The sequence below is a fragment of the Bactrocera tryoni genome, chromosome 4, assembly GCF_016617805.1.
Source record: "Bactrocera tryoni isolate S06 chromosome 4, CSIRO_BtryS06_freeze2, whole genome shotgun sequence".
NCBI classification, from domain to species: Eukaryota; Metazoa; Arthropoda; class Insecta; order Diptera; family Tephritidae; genus Bactrocera; species Bactrocera tryoni.
In genome coordinates, this window is record NC_052502.1 from 75,498,255 (window position 1) to 75,518,761 (window position 20,507).

The 20,507-nt window shown below is 32.7% G+C and overlaps 3 protein-coding genes across 6 annotated transcripts; 1 reads left to right on the top strand and 2 right to left on the bottom strand.

Moving 5' to 3' along the window:
- Positions 1-80: 80 nt before the first annotated feature.
- On the top strand, positions 81-19,513 carry LOC120773584 (anaphase-promoting complex subunit 7). Of its 2 annotated transcripts, XM_040102572.1 has the most exons (5): positions 81-893; positions 962-1,620; positions 1,684-1,964; positions 2,033-2,263; positions 19,417-19,513. In XM_040102572.1, the coding sequence occupies exons 1-4, from the start codon at positions 323-325 to the stop codon at positions 2,250-2,252; spliced, it is 1,731 nt and encodes a 576-aa protein (XP_039958506.1). In that variant the 5' UTR covers positions 81-322; the 3' UTR covers positions 2,253-2,263; positions 19,417-19,513. The 2 variants fall into 2 exon arrangements, with proteins under 2 accessions (XP_039958506.1, XP_039958505.1); XM_040102571.1 differs by lacking the exon at positions 19,417-19,513 and having other exon boundaries at positions 2,033-2,405.
- LOC120773587 (DNA polymerase epsilon subunit 3) lies at positions 2,420-2,988 on the bottom strand. Its single transcript, XM_040102578.1, has one exon. The coding sequence runs from the start codon at positions 2,878-2,880 to the stop codon at positions 2,494-2,496; it is 387 nt and encodes a 128-aa protein (XP_039958512.1). The 5' UTR covers positions 2,881-2,988; the 3' UTR covers positions 2,420-2,493.
- Positions 4,425-16,840, bottom strand: LOC120773586 (putative uncharacterized protein DDB_G0290521). 3 transcript variants are annotated; one of them, XM_040102574.1, is made up of 4 exons: positions 15,977-16,840; positions 6,054-6,193; positions 5,828-5,984; positions 4,425-5,755 (listed from the first exon to the last, which is right to left on the bottom strand). In XM_040102574.1, exons 1-4 carry the CDS (start codon positions 16,019-16,021, stop codon positions 4,859-4,861), a joined length of 1,239 nt encoding a protein of 412 aa, XP_039958508.1. In that variant the 5' UTR covers positions 16,022-16,840; the 3' UTR covers positions 4,425-4,858. The 3 variants fall into 3 exon arrangements, with proteins under 3 accessions (XP_039958508.1, XP_039958511.1, XP_039958510.1); XM_040102577.1 differs by lacking the exon at positions 15,977-16,840 and adding an exon at positions 13,591-13,939; XM_040102576.1 differs by lacking the exon at positions 15,977-16,840 and adding an exon at positions 6,279-6,414.
- Positions 19,514-20,507: the final 994 nt, after the last annotated feature.

Genomic DNA, 20,507 nt, shown 5'->3' on the forward strand with positions numbered 1-20,507 from the left:
TTATAACAATCATAATGTATTTGAATATTTCATTCCATAAGTTAAATATATGTATGTATGTCTTATGTATGTATATATAAGCTTGCCTAAAATTCCGTTAACGGAGCGGAGTTTTTATTGTAACTTTGCCATGAGGAAGAACAAGCGTTATATATCCGATAATATACGATTCCAATTTGCTTTACGAAATTATTTGGCATTCAAAAATTGAGGAAGCGAGTTAAATTTGTATTAACTTTAAAACCATTTATAAATTAAATTTAACTAAATTCGACGTTAAACGTCGTGGTATTCCAACCGCAGTTCCAAAAATTCAGTCATAATGGAATCGGTGCTTTTCGCTAACATAAAAAAGTTATATGCTAATGAGTTGTATTCTTGTGTTATACCGGCCGCCAGTTTGCTAAATACACTTTTGCAAAATGAACGCAATGTTGCTACGCCCGAAATGGAATATCAAGTGCTTCTTTTCAGCGGCAATGCTCACTACTATGAGCGGAATTATCGTTTGGCCAGCAAACAGTATGAAGCCGCTTTACTAATGCGCAAAACTATGTTGCGCTTTAAGAATACCCAGATAGTTAGTATTGAGATAACACATGAACAATTTAGTGAACTTGAGACGCGTTACCGTCTCGCTAAATGCTATAGGGAGCTTGGTGAGGACCATAAGGCCATAAGCACGCTACACGCCCTGCCCTTGAAAACCCGCACTCCCAAAGTGAATATGCTATTGGCGCAACTTTGTCACTATGGGCAAAATGTTGATAATGCGGAAGCTGTAGCAGCTTATAAAGAAGTATTAGGTGATTGTCCCATGGCATTGGTGGCTATAGAAGCGCTATTGATGTTGGGCGTGGATGGCATAGAGGTTAATTCATTGGTGGTTAATGGTATTAAAATATACATATATATAACGCTTTCCAAATAATTGCTTTTAAATTACTCTACTAAATTTCAGCTAGTACGGTGCCGAAGCACATTGATTGGTTGAGCAGCTGGATAAAGGCACACGCTCAGCTTTATGGACGTGATCATTTAGAAGCATCAAAAACATTTCAAGCCATTAACGACAACACAAAATTTCATCAAAACTCCTATTTACTCACTTTAATTGGCAAAAGTCTTTATTATTATGGACGTTATATGCAAGCGCAACAATATTTAGAGACTGCACTTATGGTAAATCCACATAATACGGATGCTCTAATGCCGTTAGCTGTCGTTTATGAATATAATCAGAAATTGCCTGAACTAGATAAACTTGCCGCACAAATTGGCAATATAAAAGAGCTGAACTCTGAGCATTGGTTTGTTGTCGCCGAAAGTTGTTATGCCGCAGGGCAGATAGTGAAGGCTATTTCGTTTGCAAAGAAAGCAATCGAGTTGGACGAACGCAACATCGAGGCGCAATTACTACGTGGACGTATTTGCTTGCAACTAAAACAAGGTGTTGAAGCAATCTCTTATTTTCGCACCGCACAATGCATTGCCAGTTACCGCTTTGAGGTATATAAAGGTCTTTACCATTGCTATGTGAGCAGAAAGCGACGGGACGAAGCACAGGCAATGTGTGCATTAGCCGTGCGTTATTTTCGCAATTCACCACGCAGTTATGTGGTATGTGTGAACTGCGTTATGAATAAGTAACAAAAGTTTGAATGTGAAATCGTTTTATTTTAGATGTTTGCGCGTGTTTTATTACATTCCAATAATCCATTGGCAAAGAAAAGCGCTAAGAAATTCTTGGCCAAAGCGTTAGAAATCGATGAGCATTATGCCGTCGCTGTAGCACTTATGGCAGACGTGTGTCAAGCAAATGGTGAAACGCAAGAAGCCAGCGCTATGTTGAAAAAGCAAGTTTTATCCTTTCCCAATCCCTCATATTTCAGCATGTTGGGTGATTTGCGTCGCACCGCCAGAGATTTGGACGGTGCCCTTGAGTATTATACAATCGCATTGAGGTATGTACATATGATACAGATATAGTAAACATAAGTGGCTGCATTTCGTTTGTATCTTCTTTTTTCAGTCTTGAGCCTAACGATCGTCACGCATTAAAAGGTGTGAAAGCGTTAACACGCGGCGGCGATAAACAAGACCAAGATACTTCGCTTATGATATCACGTCTGCGTGACGAAGAATGGCAAATTGATGAAGAAGCAGAAGAGTCCTCATCCCATGATGAAGACGATTCAGATACATACTCCGAACCATTTTGGCAAGATTTGGAATCTGAAGTGATTAATTAGTGCATTTCGAGGTTTGTAAGATTTTTTATTTAATTATACATTACTTGGTAAAAATATGACGCTAAAAGCGCATTTAGCCCAAGTATAGTAGATTTTTATCATTTTAATTTTTAGTCTAATGCCGAAAAGTACGTATTAAATGCCGTGTTAATTTAAGCGCTATAATATTTGAAAAATGTTCGTATATTTATTTGGTCAAAAAACATATACAATTATAAATAACATGTGTGATTTTCAACACCTACGACGTCTTCTCAGTCTCCATTTCTTCATCGTTTGCACTACTATTGTTGGCGGCAGCTGTAGCGCTGCTTGATTTTGCTTTATCCTTTTTATCCTTGACGGCCTTGCGGTAAGCCTCCAAATCGGTCGACAATGGCTCTACGAAGCTTTCAAATTCCAATTGTTTTAAAGCGTCCAATATATTTGCTGCTGTGATAGTTTTGTGGTTCTGTTTTCGCGCCAGCGTTGTTGATGAGGATGTCAGAAAGATCACAAAGACAGAAGCCGCCCGTGCAATGGCAGCACGCGCTTCCTTGCTCACATTCGCGCCTTCGGGCAAAGCATCTTTGATTAAGCGTCCCACTACGGCGTTTGGTAAATTCAAATCTTCAATGCGTTCGACCATGGCCAAATGAATTTATATTCAAACCAAAGTTGTAAACGAAAGTTGCTGTAAATTTGCGAATCTTTCACTTCTTTTTTTGACAATCGCACCGAAGCGGTAAACAAAATTCTAATAAATGCAATGTTGCTTCTTCCTGTCAATTCAATCACAATAGTGACTTTCCGATAAAAGTTGTGCTTATATCGATAAAAATCGATACTATCAAGATACAAGTAGTGAAGGTTTCTCTTCTAGTTTTTGGAAATTATCGATATTTAGCGAAGTGAAAATAAAATAAAGTATTGTAACGGATTTCTCGATAAATCTTGTCTTCCTTAAAACTCACTCTTGAGTCCCAATTTAAGGGCTATACACTTATCTTTAATTTGAATTCCAACAACTTAACGCTTCACTCCTTATTATCGGATTTAACAAATTTTTACTTACATATATCTCATTTGCCATTACCCTGCAGCATTCTAACTAGAACCGTGTCAGTTACACAATTCGGCAGCCCTTATACATATAGTAGATTGCAACCAAAAAATCGCCAATCGAACATTCTCGCAACTACGAATTTCGTTGTTAATTCTGGGAATTTATCTTCGATTCTATTTTGTTCTCGTATCGTATCTCTAATCCACGTTAGGATGGTCAGGATTAGATAAGTTGTCATCGAGGTCATCCAACGGTAGGCCCAGAAAAGTACTTCTCAGACGGGGTCGGACCATAGGGACAGGGGTGTCAGATATGTAGGGTTAGCAGGGCTTGCAAAGAGATGCTTAGCGTCATGCGAGGACTCGTTGCTCGCTGGATATACATACATATGTATGTATGTATGTATGTTTGATATGTCAGGAACGATTCTGGATATGGAGGAGTTTAACCTACTCAGTATTCAGAACGAAGCTGCGCAAAGGTCACTCTCGATTCTCGCGGCACTTTGTATGCACTGGGTGGTGGTATGACTCCAAGTACGCTATTCACTGAGAGAGAGTCGGTGAATGGCAGTCAGTGCATATCTGAAGTATGTTGCGTCCGAAGTCTGGTCGGCGTATTGTTTTATGTCGTCAACGTGGTGGGGAAGGACCTCTTAATGCTCCTAAGAGGCGGTTCCGCTCCAAGCAGGTGACTGCAGGGATGATTTCTGCTAAAGCAACCCAGCATAAACTGCTTGGAGAGGAGTTCATTATGAGCCTTAACTGGCAGCATACGGGCTTCACTGTGCAGGTGTTCGATGGAAGACATCAAAAGGCATCCTGTTGTAGTCTGGAGTGCAGATTGTTCCCCTAAGGGGGCGCGATACTCTACAACAATGTTTTACAGATGTTTTTCTTCAACAATTCATAAGAATCATCTCCGTGCCTCGGTTTTCTCTCCCTGCCCAAGACAGTCGGGTCCACATAACCGGAAAAGACTAATATTTTCATCTCGGTATCATTACTTCAAATTACTTCAGGCATGTTTTCTGCCTTTACAACAACAACAACAACAACAACAACAACAACAACGAAAGAGAACATTATAGTAAGAGCGATATTTTATTTTGTTTTTGTTACTTTCTGTCTATACTATTTTTTATTGAAATATAAATCAAATTCTTGTATTAAATATAATTTTCTGTTTAAGTACACGAACTACAGCAAATTTTATGTACAAATTATTATATTATATGTATGTATGTGTGCGACAACCATCCGTTCGCAAATTTACGAAAACGACAAATTTAACGGTTTGAATTTGAGCCAACTTAGTGCTCAGCTTAATTTTTGACCGCCAATTATTGTGTCTCCACCATACATTCGCTTTACAATATTTTATAATACTGCAGCTAATGTCTAAACTAGTAATTAGTTTACTGCATTTGCTAACTCAGAATTTACATGCAATTAAGTAGTACCCCGCTAACCTAACCCTACTTTAGGGTAGTATTTATATAGTATGTTTAACTAGCTTAATGTTTCAAATCGCGAAAAACTGCTATTTTTGGTATAGTAAATTATGCCTCGGGATGTGCCTCACTGTTTCCTGCCGCCGCTTCTGTAGCGCTGTCTGCGGCGCTTGCCTCCGCGGTAGTCGACGCGGGTACTGCTTCTGCAGCACCCTCCTGCAGCGTTGGCAACGTACGCGTATGCACGCCAGTCGTTTCAACGACGATCGTTGGCAGTTCAGCATTTTCAATCGCATTCGGGTTGTTAGCAGCCGCCGCGCTAGTAGCTGTCGGCACACCCGCATGCTCGGCAATCACTGGCTCCAACTCGGGCGTCGTATATTGATTAACATTAATCTCCGTTTCGGCCGCATTAATATCGATACGCGCTGGAAGTTCTTCCCTATTTGCCGGTGTCTTTGCTTCCTGACCGCCTTCTAATCTAGCAATGGTTTCGCTTTCTTCTGCTGCCTGAGACACCTCCACAGCTGGTGCAGCAGTGATGGTAACCGCCGGTGGTGCTGCTTGTGTATTATTAACAACTGCTGGCTGGGCGGTTGCTTCGCTTGTTGTGGCGGGCGCTACCGGTAATTTTGCTAAATCGGCGGGCTCAGGCGTTGAGGCCTTCGACTGTGCGGGCGTGGGCGCCTTTGATTGTGCTGGCGTTGGCGGTTTTGACGGTGCTGGCGAGGCGGAGGGCGTGGAGCTGCGCGAGCCCAATTTCTGCTTGTGTGCGCTCTTATCTAGCAGCACTGACGTGGCTTGTGGCGCTGGGCTGCCGCCGCGTTTTATTTCCTCTATTTTGGCTTCAAGCTCTTGACGTATTTCTAGAATCGGCTTGAGTAAAAAAATGGGTACGTCATCGTCGCGGCGTTGAAACAACATTTCACCCTCAAAATCCAGTAGTTTATGTTTACGCGCGCGCAATAAAATGCCAACGACTTTATCGGAGATGTAATTGTAAATCTGTGTGTGTAAGGAAGCAGGCAAGAAGTTCGTTACAGTGTTGACGCAACGCAAGATTTTTGAGATACTTACATTGAAGAGCTCACCGAATGGTATGACACGCATTTTCGGCTCGTCCTTGACATTGTAGCCTTCTGAGTCGATGATTTGACACAACTCCAGCATTTCGCGGAGCACATGCATGTTCGCTTTCTGTCCGCGCATTTCTGTCAAACTGCCTGCCAAGGGTCTGGGGGAAAATAAAGTACAAATATATTAATATGCTGTGGTTTAGGGTACCGTCTTTTTTGCTACTTACTTGCCGTATTCGTCTTTGGAGAAAGTCGGCTTTGGCGACACACGTCCATTGGCCGTGGAGAAGGGATTCAAAAGCTGTTGCTGTTGATGTTGTTGCGTTTGTTTGTTAAACATTGCCACCTTAGAGGAGAGCGGCGAGTCCTGAAGAGTAAAAAAAGGAGTTGGAGAAGAGCGATTAGTATTTTTTTGTCCATTTGACAGTAGCTGCTAGTAGTTTGTTAAATACTTGAGACATGACGCCGGCAGGCATTTGCTGTGTGCTTTAAGTCGTGATTTTACTGTTAATTTTAAGGTTGTTTGGCCGAAAGATGTGCAGACTTTGTTATTGTTTTGAAACAGAATAAAAAAAATGTTAGGAAATTTTAAAAGTTTTCATTTTAAAACTGACTTTTCATAATAATTTGAATTTTCAAACGGTATTTTGTTGCAAAGTGATTTATTAGGAGATGATCTCGATATGACCAAATTCGCATGCTTCCACAGACACTGAGCGTGAACACCAGAGTATTAAACAAGTTGAATGAAAATCAACCCGGACAAAAATATAATGGGATATACATACATATAAATGATCAGCGTAATGAGCTGAGTCTACTTGCTCATGTCCGTCAGTCTATTTGTCTGAATATACGTCCCTCGAAATGTAACGCAGAATAACTCTTGCCAACAAGTGCTACTTTGGACTGAGTAGGCAATTGAGAAGTAAAGTCCTCTCTCGACGAACAAAAACCAAACTCTATTAGACACTCATTATTCCCGCCCTGTTATATAGTACAGAGGCATGGGCGACGACAACATCTAAAAAGTCGGCCTTAAGAGTTTTCGAGAGAAAGGTTCTGCGAACGATTTATGGTACTTTGCGTGTTGGCTACGGCGAATATTGCATTTGATGGAACAATGAGCAGCTGTATGAGATATACGACGACATTGATTTAGTTCAGCGAATTAAAAGACAGCGGCTACGCTGGCTAGGTCATGTCGTCCGAATGGACGAATGCACTCCAGCTCTGAAAGTATTCGACGCAGTAACCGCCGGGGGAAGCAGAGGAAGAGGAAGACCTCTAATCCGTTGTAAAGACCAGGTGGAGAAGGACTTGGCTTCGCTTGTAATCTCCAATTGGCGCCACCTTGCAAAAAGAAGAAACGACTGGCGCGCTGTTGTTAACTCGGATATAACCGCGTAAGCGGTTTCTACGTCAGTAAAGAAGAAGAAGTCCCTCAGTTTTTGAGATATCGGCCTAAAATTTTGCACACCTAATTTTCTGTCCTCTTTTCCTCTAATAAGCTGCTCATTTGTCGGAACCATTTTGGCATATACATACATATTTGTACAAGCTGACCGATCAAAATCAAGCCCTTGTATGGGATTTTTTCGTTTGACAAGACATCTTGGCACACATTATTCACCGTAACAACGCTACAATCTCCGGACAAGTTGTTTAGATCGGACGACTATAGCATATAGTTGCCATACAAAGCTATCTATCAAAATCAAGTCCCCAAGCAACGTTACAATTTCCGAGCATATAATTGAGATCGGACGACTATAGCATATGCAAAGTGATCTATCAAAATCAAGTCCCCAAGCAACGTTACAATTCCCGAGCATATAATTGAGATCGGACTATAAAAACTGAGCTATTAAAATCAAAATATAGATGTTTGTATATCTTTTTATGCTATAAAGAAAGCATTGTTGAAGGGTGTTACAACACGTAATTTAGAAAGAATTAATTTCAATTTTTTTTATTTCTAGTTTTTTATACTTTTTGTGTCATAATTTGAAATTCTCAAACACAATTTCATCATTCATTCACAAGTTTGCTCATTCAAAGTCCATTCATTAAGTACTTGCTTGAAGAGCCAATTTCACATTTTTCTCTAATGACCGCTATGTGTATCACCGGGCGTATGCGTGATTTTCATTTTGTTTCATGCTTGTTCTTATGCATTCCGCCAATTAATCAAAACATTAGCAGCGCGTAGTAACAGCATTTCGAACTTTTTTTTCAATTATTTGTCTAAATGTCGCGAAAGGGCTGATTTATTTAAAATACACCCACAAGTGTTGGTTGTTTTTGTTTTTGCGCACAAAATGGCAGCAGGTGACGTGCATAAATTTCGTTTTATGCACCTGCATAGCATGTTATGTATGTATGCATCTATGTATGTATGCGTGTAAGTGCATTGTAAATAATTATAGTTGCCTGTGCTACATCAAAAGAAAGAAAAGTGCAACCCTGCGCTTGCCAGTGAATTTTGATTTATTTTTAAAGCGCAAGTGTCAATGGCATAACAGTATTTTTTTTTTACTTTTTTCGGTTATCGTTTTAGCTGCAATAGTTGTTTTTATTGTTGCAAACGAAATTCGCACGAAAAAACAGCTCAAGGTTGCAACAATGTGAAATGGCTCACCTTTGTCTAATTGTAGACGCCATAAAAAGTAATAATTTTAAGTTTAAGTTGCTTAGATTTTTGATGGAATATACATACATGCATACGATATATACATATAATGATTTATTGCCAAAAGCATGCGAACACGTGTATTCGGTAGTTGCTGTAAGCGGCTGCGCTGCAATTTTACGCTAATTTCGTGCACATTTAGCGATTTATAAGTATTGTACACATAAAAAGGGTACTAAAGTCCAATAGACATATTCTGCCACATTCATACACAAAAATATGCGAATATGAGCGCGCACAGTTGCCAAAACATAAATTACATTTCCTGCAACGTGTGTTAGCCTTCAGCAAATGCCAACAAGCAAACACCGAGCCTCGTTGCGGCCAAGCTAAATGAGCCTGCGCTCGACCGCATGTGCAAAATGTGCATTTTATTGTGCCCACACACGCCCAGCAGTATACATACATACACACATATGTGTGCGTTTGTGTGCAAGAAAGCATTTAAACAATTTGTAAATTAAAATACTAAACAAATGTGAAATTGATTTTTATAGGCGAAACACTTTACTAAAATATGTATATATTATTTTATTTTATATGCATCTTAACCGTTACATTTGTCTGACAGCTGCAGCAACAAAGCTTTAACGTGCAGAAATTGTGCATAGCCTAAACAGTGTGAGTCATGTGACATAAAAAATAATACAAAGGAAAAAATAAAATGAAATATTCGAAATATTTTAAGTTTACAAATGTAGACAGGAATTTTTACAAACCGGAAGCTGCATCAATCAGTTTGCCTCTTGCAAAACTAGGCGGAAAGGCCACAAGTTGTCTATCAAAGTGGGCTTTTGATTGAGTTGATATGCGTATGAATGCCAATAAGTAAGAAAAAGTAAGAAAATTACAAAATTTCGCAACTGCGTTATTAAAAGGTCGTTTGTAGATTTTTACGATTTTTCCGGCATTGTGTTAACAATTTTTATGCGACGCAGCATTACGTTCTGTATCGTTTTAACAGTTCTGACATTTGTACTGATTATACTCTTGCAACTAGTTGTTACTGAGTATTATATTTTTGTTTTTTAATTATTATTTTTTATTTTTCGTTTAAAATTTCTTATATCATATTTTTATTAAACTATATTTTTAAATATTTATTAATTTTATAAGTTATTATTTTTAAAATGATTGTGTCAATTACATTTTTTTTTTTTTAAACGTAATTGACACTTTTTAATGCTCAAAAATAAGAAAATATAATAGTAAGTACTAAAAAATAAAAATTATAAAATAATGAAAAAAATAAATAAATTATAAAAAAAAACATTTAATTAATTAATAATTAATTTTAAGTATATAATTTATATACATAATTTAAAATTAATTTTTATATAAGTACATATATAATTTATGTATATAATTTAAAATTAAATTTTAAATTAGTAGAATTTTTTTTTATAAATTATTTATTTTTTCATTATTTTATAATTTTTTAGTTTTTAGTGCTTCCTATTATATTTTCTCTTTAAATTATTCCGTCAGTAAAGAAGCAGAAGAATTTTTATATTTATTTTCTAAGCAAAAATTTTTATTTAATTTTTTTATGGCAAAAACACCCACTATATTTTCTGTTAAGCCACCGCAGCTTTCGAAAAAATGTGCTTTTTCAATACTATATTTACATTTGCGTATCTGAGCACTTGTCTGTAAATATGGAATTAGTTAAATGTATTTTATGAAAATTCCAAGCATTTTTGCGGCATTTTCACCAGTCGCGTATGATAAATCATTGGCAATGAATATTGCGCACAAACAAGTGAAGAAGATTTACAAATGCGCTTTGTGTTGAATTTTTGTCAAGCATGAATATTCAAAAAAAAGTTTCGAAAAAATGCGAAAAACAAATGCCGAAAAATTTCAAAAAAATAAAAATCGATTAAATTTAAAACATTAAAAATATGCGAAAATGTTTGTTTAGAAACAAAATAATTTTTCATAAGTCTTTTTTGACGCTTATTTGACAAATATTTTTTAATATTATAATATTTATAAAATGCTAAAAATTTTTTGTAGTTTTAGATTGACATATAGAAATTTTAACATAATTTTAAAAGTAATTAAATATATAAAGTAGGTAATTACTAGCAAATCAGCTGCTGCGTTTTGTTTATTTCGTTGAGTTTTACTCTGAGGTCTAAAACCAGCCTAACACAATTGCAAATTGTAAACAAACAAAATAAAACATCATTACTAAATGAAATTTCTTTTACGTCTCACAAAGTTTCATTTTTTTTTTATTTTTTAACAAAAATTTACCGTTATAAGAACATACGCAATTTCCTAACAAAATCACATGGAATTTCTTTTGGTTTGAACTACAAGTGTGACATTGAAAACAGCAAACAAAAGAAAAACAAAATGTATACAAGATCACTGTCTTTAATTTGCACCCGCATGCTACATTTTGCAATGTCGCAATTTATGAAATTTTTTCTAAATCTATGTATATACAAATGTATTTTGTTTTTCTTCCGATTTTTTTTCAATTATTCACTTACGCCGCAATTGCAAGCGAAACGAAAGAGTGATCGTGAAAAATTTGTCCACTTGGCAAATAAAGTTTTTTTCCTCCATACATGCATATGTATGTATGTATGTGTATCCAATTTATACACACCCACTCATATGAGCACCCAGAAAATTATGCGCATAACACACCCCTTAAGTTGGCGACAAACGAATATAAAAAAAATAAATACTGTGTGTACATGTATTTGAAAACACATTTCAAAAGAAAATTTGCAAGTTTGAAAAACCGTTAAGAGTGTGTGTGCTCATTGCTGTTGGAAAGCTCTAAAAGTTTTGGCACTTGGCGCGATGCGTCAATTGAATTTTTGCCGCCAACAACACAGCAACAGGCAGCGGCTGAGTATTTGAGGCGACTGCCGCCTGGGTGGCGACAAATGATTATGATCACGTTGGACCATGAACGTGAACGTACGGCCAAGCGGCAAGTGATCACTGTCATGGCGACGATTCTGTGGCTGTGTGCGGCTTGTAGTTTAGATATTTTTATGAATAGACATTCCTTTATCCATGTATTTTTTTTTGTTTTTGATTTTTGGCAATTTTCTTGCCGATTGAAAATGTACTAGGCGCCTATCTAGGTAATGGGTAATGTTATGTGGGTGTGCTATATTAGAGCGTGTTTTTAACTTTTTTATTTTTGTTTTATTTTTTATTTTTACTGCGCCAAATAATGAGCTGAGCGAAAGGCGTGTACTTATGCAGACGTCAAATGTGGCGCTAATGACGCACTATGACTGCGTACACTCATAACAGACATGCTGATAATACCCAAATTAACAATTTTTTAAATCTATTTTTTAAACGAGATTTTTAAATTAAATTATATATATTATATATGTATGTAAAAGTGCACATGTACATATATAAAGCATTCAATTTTCTTTTAAAAAGTAGTTTTGTGCTAGCATTTTATACTAAAAGAAATTTCATAAGTAAATGAGAAAATGTCTGCCACAAATTTACAATATATCCAACATTTTTCTAAACAATTTTTACGCTTCAATATTAAAAATATGTTATTTGATAATAGTCTTTAATTTAATACGAATGTCATTTAAACCCGCGTGTAAACGCCGTGTTATTATCTCGTGCTTGCGATTATTCACAATGGTTTGCTATTGACTTTTTATTATTGGAGCCTCACTTAAATGTGCTAACGTCACGTGTTGCTACTGTAAAATTCCCGTTACTTGAATTGCTTGAAATATTCGCAGAATTTTTACTAATTAAAAGTTATTCTATGAAAAATAGTAATAGATTTGGCTGATTTTTTGTTTGAGCGTGAGAGTAGAATAAATATTAGCTAAAATTGTGAGCAAGCTGCGTATTTTAAATGCAGTGAATATAGTTATTTATTTTTGTGTAGAATGAAAATAATCGTTCTGTAAAGAAGCATATAACAATAAACAGGTATGATATTTTTTATTACATGGGACAAGTATGTACATATATACATATGTACATACATATGTATAATATAATGGCTTAAATCTTGTATTGAGTAAAATATTACTTTTCAAATTAGATAATTAATGAAAAATTGCTCAGTTTAAGAAATTGTTATTGAAAATTTTCTTAGTTTTTTTTCATTTTTCTTATTTTTTTTTTAATTTTTAATTTTTTATTTTTCTTATTTCTTTTTTAATTTTTCTTATTTTCTTTTTTAATTTTTACATACTTTGATAATTGATTGTGAAATTTTTATCTTACATTTTTAATAACACAATTTTTTGACAAATTGTTTAAAATGTATGCATTTAAAATACTTTTTTGACTAAAATTATTCTCTAAATGTTTTCAAAACCAAAAAAACCCCGGTCATAAAGTATGCTATTAATAAAACAAAAATTTTAATATTTGTTAGTACATTTATAGATACAAATGAGCAAACAACGTCATTTACTCAAGCGAAGTTCATTTCTTTGGCAACTAATAAAATTAAACATTGGCCTTTAATGTTTTTGCTTTAATAAAATGGATAATAAAAATACTTGTGTGATTGTTTTGAAAAAATTTAAAGCGAATAAAGTTTGCGAATGGAATACAAGATGTGGCATATAATATATAGTATGTATATATACATATATACAAATATAATGTAGATACTTGGCTGTTAACCCCAAAGCAGACAGAAATATCTACATTAAACAATAAATTATGGGTCCACACAAAATTAAATATAGTATATTAACATACATACATATATTAAATTTGTTAGTATATAAGTAAACTTGCTTATGATATATGGGCAATCAAACAGAAAGCAAGCATTTGGTAGATATTTTTGTGAATTAAAAAATGTTATAAAAAAAAAGAAAATATTAAAAGTAAAAATAAAAAAAATTTTGTAAATATAAATAAAAAATATTAAAGTAAAAAAAAGAAAAATATTAAAAATAAAATATTAAAGAGTGCTGACAAAAGCATTTCAAATTCCAAGTGCTTAAATTCAGAAATACTAAATAAATTACACAATACATTAATATACCGCAATAATGCGTATAACAAAAGCTTTTTTTTTATCTAATTTGCCACACCTTGTGTCATTGAATGGCGTCGAATCAATTGTTACGCCCGAACGCATTACGTATACGCCCCGTTACACCGCACGACACGTCACTAAGCCTTGTATTTGTGCCGTTTCATTCTTCATTTTTTACTTTCGTTTGGTATTTTTGTGCATTGCATAATGCTTTTTTTTAATTATATTTTCAATTGGGATCGCTGCGCATTGGATGCGCTAACGTGCGGCTTATGAATGCGTTCGTTAAGCAAAGGCGCCAAGAAAGATCTTTACATACTTTTTGTTAGTGTTTTTCGTTTCGTTGCTGGTCTCTAGCACAAATGTTGTATCTATTTAAATTTATTTGTATATATATTTTTATTGCTTTAGCTAATATTTTTATGAATTCAGGTTTTTGGCTTTTATAAAATTAGATTTTTTAATTGAATTTGCATAAATATTTTCTTAAATGCTTTACTTTTTTCATTCTTTGGTCTGGTACACGATTTTATTTTCTCATTTATACATACTCTTTTAATTGCAACTCTGTCTGTCACACAAATGAATTTTTTTCTTGAGAAACAAGAAAAAGTTGTAAATATTGGGGGAGTAACTACGAAAAAGCAAATAACATTTAACCAGATGGATTCTTATACGCTCGAAATATATGTAGGTATGTACATATGTACATATGTATGTCCAACAACATTTTTTTTTAAATGCTATAAAATAGAAATTCGCAACTTTGATTAAATTAGTATGTAGTTTAATATTTTTTGTTTTTAATTTCACTTCATATATTTTTTTTAGTAATTTTATCATTTATTTTGTAGTTTTTTTTTTGTTTCAGTTAGAGTTATTTTTATTTTTCCAATTCAATATTTTTCTTTATTTACTAACATAACGTATATTTTTTTAATATTATTTATTTGTTTTTATCTAATTATTTTATTTACTTTATCTTTAGCTTTTACTATTTTTATATTGCTGAAATTTATTTTCATAATAGTAATTTAATAATAATAGTTTTTTTTGTTACCTAAAATTTTTGTAAATTTTTTTCTTTAATTATCACTATATTATATTTTTTAAAGAAATTTTATTTATTTTAGTTTAATTTTATTATTTTTTTTCAAATTTAATATTTTTTTTTATTTATCAACAATAAAATATTAATTTTTTTAATAATTTTAATTTCTTATATATTTTTAAAAATTTACTAAATATTTTATTTTCTTTATATATTTTTATATTGCTGAAATTTATTTATCAATTTATATCTTATTATTTTTTTTTTAATAATTTTAATTTTTTATATATGTATTTCTTAAATATTTACTAAATGTTTTGATTCATTTTTACTTTTTTATATTGCTGAAATTTATTTTCGTGATGCAGTGTTTTTTTGTTTTAGTTAAACTTTCTAACAATTTTTTAAAATTAATTTTTTTCTTTAATTATCACTATATTTTATATATATTTTTTTAATTGAGTTTTATTCATTTTAGTTTAATTTTATCTTTTTTTTCAAATTCAATATTTTTCTTAACTTATCATTTTATATTTTATTCATTTTTTTTATAATTTTAATTTTTTTTATATTTTTAAATTATTTTTTAATATTTTCCAAATGTTTTATTTTCTTTTTACTTTTTTATATTGCTGAAATTTATTTCCGTGATGAAGTGCCTTTTTTAGTTAAACTTTCTAACAATGTTTTAAATTTAATTTTTTCTTTAATTATCAATATAATATTTATTTTGTTAATCATATTTTAGTTTAATTTTATTTTCTTCCATTTTTTCTAATTTATTATTTTTCTTTATTTATCAATTTATATTTAATTAATTTACTCTTATTTATTTTTTTAGTTATATTTTCCGAAGATTTTATTTACTTTTTTATATCGCTAAAATTTATTTTCGTGAAGCAGTACTTTGTTTGTTTTATTTAACCTTTTTTTGTTGTCCAAAAATTCTTTAAATTTAATTTTTTCTTAAATTATCAATATAATATTTATTTTGTTAATAATATTTTAGTTTAATTTTATTTTCCAATTATTATTAGTTTTTAAATATTTACTTTTATTCCATTTAGTATGCTCTATTTAATTTAATGTCTTTAAATTTTAAAAAATATTTTTTCTATTTGTAGTTTAAAATAAATACATTTTATTTATTTTTTATTTATTTTTTTTATTTTTTTTTTATAAGTGTGCATATATTTCTTTGCCTGCATTGCCGTAAATTCACTTTGTTTTCTTGCCTCACTTTTTCTCATGCCCTTAAACTGTCTCTAGTCAATTTCGAAATACCTTTCCCCAAATGCCAACTCCATGCGTCACACTCAAGCTTCATTTGCATAAATACATAGTACGTATGTATAAGTATGTGTAAATTAACGTTTTCGCCGCCACTTACCACCACAAAACGCAGTGCGCCCAATTCATGCGATACATCTGCCATATTTATTGCTGTACAAGTGCTTTGTTTGTTGTAGTTCTCTTCAATCAACTTGTTGCAGCAAGAATTCTTCAATTGTCTGTTTTTTAATTGAGTTGTTTTTAATTGCTTGATCGCTTTACGTGTTGCAGCTTGCAGCAAGCGGAAATGTGTCTTATGTTGCGCCAAACTTTCACGCAATTCAACCAATATTATTGAAATCACACACACAAACACACAATTTATGAATGCGCGCCTATGTTACGAAGGTGTTAACAGAACGCACGCCCAGCAGCGTCTAACACGCACTTGCACGCGAAAGCAGCTCAAGCGATAGCGGTAGTTGTTGCTAGTAAAGCGCGCACGCGATCGTAATGTTTTAGTGGTTTTATTTCTTTTTCTTGTTGCGTTTTGTCAAGTCGCAGTGGAATGCGCGTGAATGCTTTTGTGCAATAAAAAGTACTTTTCTTAATTTTTTTTTAATAAAAATTGTTCTCTTCTTTTTATGCTTACGCTATTTTTTATCAATTATTTGCTTTTTTACGTATAAATTCCTTCACAACAGACCCGTTACGTTACGCTTATGTTCACGTTCGTTTGTTGCCTGCGTAGAACTGTGCACTTCTTCACTTGAATTTTAAAATTTTATTTAGTTTTTTATTTTCTTAAATTATTTTCGTGCCAAAGCATACAATTGTACAGTGCGCTTATTTTTGTTGATGGTCGGACGATTGCCGTTTTTAGATTGCTCGAATTCGTGGTGTGGCTTTGGTTTTTATACGCAGTTGAATGTGAAAAGTCCAATAGCAATAACAACAATATTAACGGAAAACCTCTACTAAATGCTGTATTCGGTTGAGGAGCAGCACCGGCCATACATATGCACAAATATTTAAAATAACAACAACCACACCGAAAGTAGTTTATTAACCAAAACAATGGCAAGAGTTCACACACTCTCCGCTCGTGTTTTCTTATACGAAAATTTCACGCCGTCTGCCATCTTCGGTATTTCATTGTGCGGCTGCTCAGCTTATTGACGGTGTGATCTTCCTCTTCTTCTTCTTTTGCCATACATTTCGTGTATGTGTGTGTGCGTGTATAGTTTTGAATGAACACTTTGGCTTCTGCTCATTTGAATTTTCCGCTGGTTTCGGTTTTGCTCTATTTTTCAATGGGAAAACTACAGTTTTGTGTGAAGAAACTCTCATACATATACATATGTATGGCGTATGTGCGTTTCAGTTGTAAGTACTGTCACAGTTTTGATTTTAATTTTATTTCTTTTTTATGGAATTGTTTGCCGGTGCTGGTTTTTCTCTTCTTTCTGCTTGTTCAGGAATGTACGGTGCTTCGTGTAATAATTTCACTACTCGCTGAGGTTGAAAATATGTACTTATGTATGTATGTATGTATAAGGAAAGAAAGCTAAAAGATATATTTAAATTCATCTGTTTTAAATGATAGTAAATATAAAATATAATAATATCAGTAATAATAAAATAATATAAAAAAATAAAAATTAGATCGGAAGAGCACACGTCAATAATAAAATAATTTTAATATAAAATGATAATAAAAATATAAAAAAATAATAATAATTTTAATGTAAAATAAGAATAAAAAAATATTTAAAAAAATAATACAAACAATTTTAATATAAAATAATAATAAAAGTAATAGTAAAAAAGAATAAAAATATAGCAATAATGATAGTTTTACATAAAAAATAGCATATTAGCAGCAATGGCCGATTAGGGACGAGTTTTTAATAACCAATAATTTTTCTTGTTTGCATGCTGACTAGTTCGGTGGGCCTAAGATTGACACTTGGACTCAGAAATCTTGGCTCTTTCACTGTCTCACTTTCTGTAACTCGATCTTCAGCATATAATCTTTTGGAATGCGTTGCTACTTGTTACTTACCTATCCGAATAGGATCAGATCGCGGAAATAACAATTCTTGGCAGGATAAACTCAATTTCGGTAACGTAGAATCGATTTTTGTGAGAGTTTCTCTTTTTGGAATGCTTGCACGTCTTCGGCATCGTTGGTTATTCTAATTTTGTTTTCGTCTTATATTTAACAGGTATTTATGGACGATCGACCCCACATTAGTATAAATTGTATTATAATTCTTTGAAGGGGCACCCTTAGTTTATAATAAAAAAAAGTCTTGTTTAGGCTGTCACACTAGATGTGCAGCTTAAGCGGAGTTTTGATCGAAAAATAATACTAATTACTAATACTGTCTGTATATACATAGTACATATGTATGTAAATATGTCTTATTGCTTGCTTAGTATACTCTATCTAAAATGTTATGTCACATACGAAGTGCGGCCAGCAGCATATTCAGCTCTTTGTAACTCTTAATCAATCGAATATTGCGTAAATTCACCAGACATTGCTGCGTGAGGTCACAAAGTCCGCATTTGCTGTAAAATTGAAAACTCTGTATGCATTTCACTTTGTAAACAAGCAGCTGTTGCTGAAGATGTAGGAAAAAGCGAATAGTAAAATATTGTGCAATAACACATAATCTTAAGAGAAATAAGAAAATTGTAAGCGGAAGTTAAATTACATGATATTTTTTGAATTTTTGTACTTTTTTTTTTTTGTTTGAAAAAAGTTTGAGAACCACTGCCATAACGAAGCGTTTAGATTAAGCAGTCTTGCGCAGTGGATTCGTTTTCTCTTTTACGCTTTCGAAAAAAAATTGTCAAATAATTGCGGAAAAGATTGTATGTACATATGTATGTATGTATGTAATGTTTTCTAAAATAGGTATAATGGGTTCTACATTTGTGTGCAAAAATCATTTTCGAAAAATTTGCTGCAACGCAACACAAAATGTTAGTCATATAGTTAAAATAAATGAACTAATAAAATAAATAAAAAAACGCATGGATATACATACATACATACGAACACTCATACAAAAATTTACGTTTTGTTTACTTTTAAGTTTTTTAATTTTTTTTATTATTTTGTTTTTAATGTCTTCTTTCCTTTAAACCTTTTCTCTATTTTTTTATTTTTGTATATACACATTTTAACATTTTTTTATTTTATATACATATTTATTATTATTTTTTTTTTATTTTTTAAATGTTTTTTTTTTATATTCTTAAAATGTTTTTTTTACTTTTGTTTTTATATTTTTTCACTTTTATACAATACTAATGTTATAAATATGCAAATGCACTGAACTATAAAATAAAAAAAATAATTATTATTTATTATATTTCTTATATTATATGTTTGTATGTATGTACATACATATGTATGTATTTACCCTACAGCTCAGTCATAATGACATGCACCTGAGCATCGTTTTCTTAGTCACACATTTATTAACAGAGTAAATCTGCTTCTTCGCCCGCCTGTACTTATTTTTAACTTGAATCTCTTTCTAGCACTTTCTTGACACTCATTGGAATTCCTTCGAGCACGCTTGCCACATATTTCTTCCGTTTACAGACAACTGTTAAATGACGTTCGGCAACAACATACGCCAACAGCTGATCATGACAGCCGTCGTAATTATAAAGGTATGTTTGAACTATTATGATTTGTAACATTCATAATTAAAAATTATATACATAGTTATGTGTGTGTGAGTTTATTTGCATATTATGCATGTTCACATTAATAAGCGAAAATATTACACAAATGCAGCAAAGAAGAAAATTAATTAAAGGCAATAAAATAGAAAAATGCATAATTGACATGCGAGTATGTACATATGTATGTAGATACGTATGTAGCACTGCATATTTATGTTCCACTTGGAAAATCCACGATTTTGTAGGGAAATATACAGTAGTGTATACATATGTACGGAATTAATATTGGGTAGTCGAAAAAGTATTTTCGTATTTTGTCAATAAATATCGTTGCAGTCGTATATCTCCAGTGCTACCAATCACATTGCGTCATACCATATAGTGTTGGAAAGGTAAGATTTTAAGCTTCATTTAACAAACAAAAATTAAATTCTGGGAGTTGAAAAAAGTTCAAAAATGAGTGAAAATAATGAAGAATTTCGCTATAAATACAATACAAAAAAAATTAAGTTGAAGTTTGATTAGCAATACGAAAAGACTTTTTCGACTACCCAATATTTATGATATTTAGTAATTGTTTTTAAGAAAAAACCAAAATTTGATTCGAAATACCGAGGTAGGATCCATAATTTGTAAAAACGTTCTAGAAATTCTATATAAAACCGAGTTATTCGCTGATTTCATGTTTATGTTTTCAACGAGATGAAACGTGTAAAAATTTCCGCTTAGGGCTGTAGATCCCTATGTGGATCCGTATTAAAAAACCGAGGTCTTCATTGATTTCGTGTTTATATTTCTACCGAGATGAAAGGTGTACAAATTTCCGGACAAAGTTTAAGAGCCCTATCCGGATCCTTATTAGAAAAGCGAGTTTTTCGTATACTTGGATCTTATGATATTATCCAAATACGATTTATTTTAGAGCACTTTGAAATCAAAGG

Excerpts from the sequence above, each read along its gene's own strand:
- LOC120773584 (XM_040102572.1), top strand. The coding sequence starts at position 323 with ATGGAATCGGTGCTTTTCGCTAACATAAAAAAGTTATATGCTAATGAG. Across the intron at positions 894-961 it reads TAATTCATTGGTGGTTAATG|CTAGTACGGTGCCGAAGCAC; the intron begins GTATTAAAATAT and ends ACTAAATTTCAG. Across the intron at positions 1,965-2,032 it reads TATTATACAATCGCATTGAG|TCTTGAGCCTAACGATCGTC; the intron begins GTATGTACATAT and ends TTCTTTTTTCAG.
- LOC120773587 (XM_040102578.1), bottom strand. The coding sequence starts at position 2,880 with ATGGTCGAACGCATTGAAGATTTGAATTTACCAAACGCCGTAGTGGGA.
- LOC120773586 (XM_040102574.1), bottom strand. The coding sequence starts at position 16,021 with ATGGCAGATGTATCGCATGAATTGGGCGCACTGCGTTTTGTGGTG. Across the intron at positions 6,194-15,976 it reads GCGCACTGCGTTTTGTGGTG|GACTCGCCGCTCTCCTCTAA; the intron begins GTAAGTGGCGGC and ends TTTACTCTTCAG. Across the intron at positions 5,756-5,827 it reads CATTCGGTGAGCTCTTCAAT|ATTTACAATTACATCTCCGA; the intron begins GTAAGTATCTCA and ends TTACACACACAG.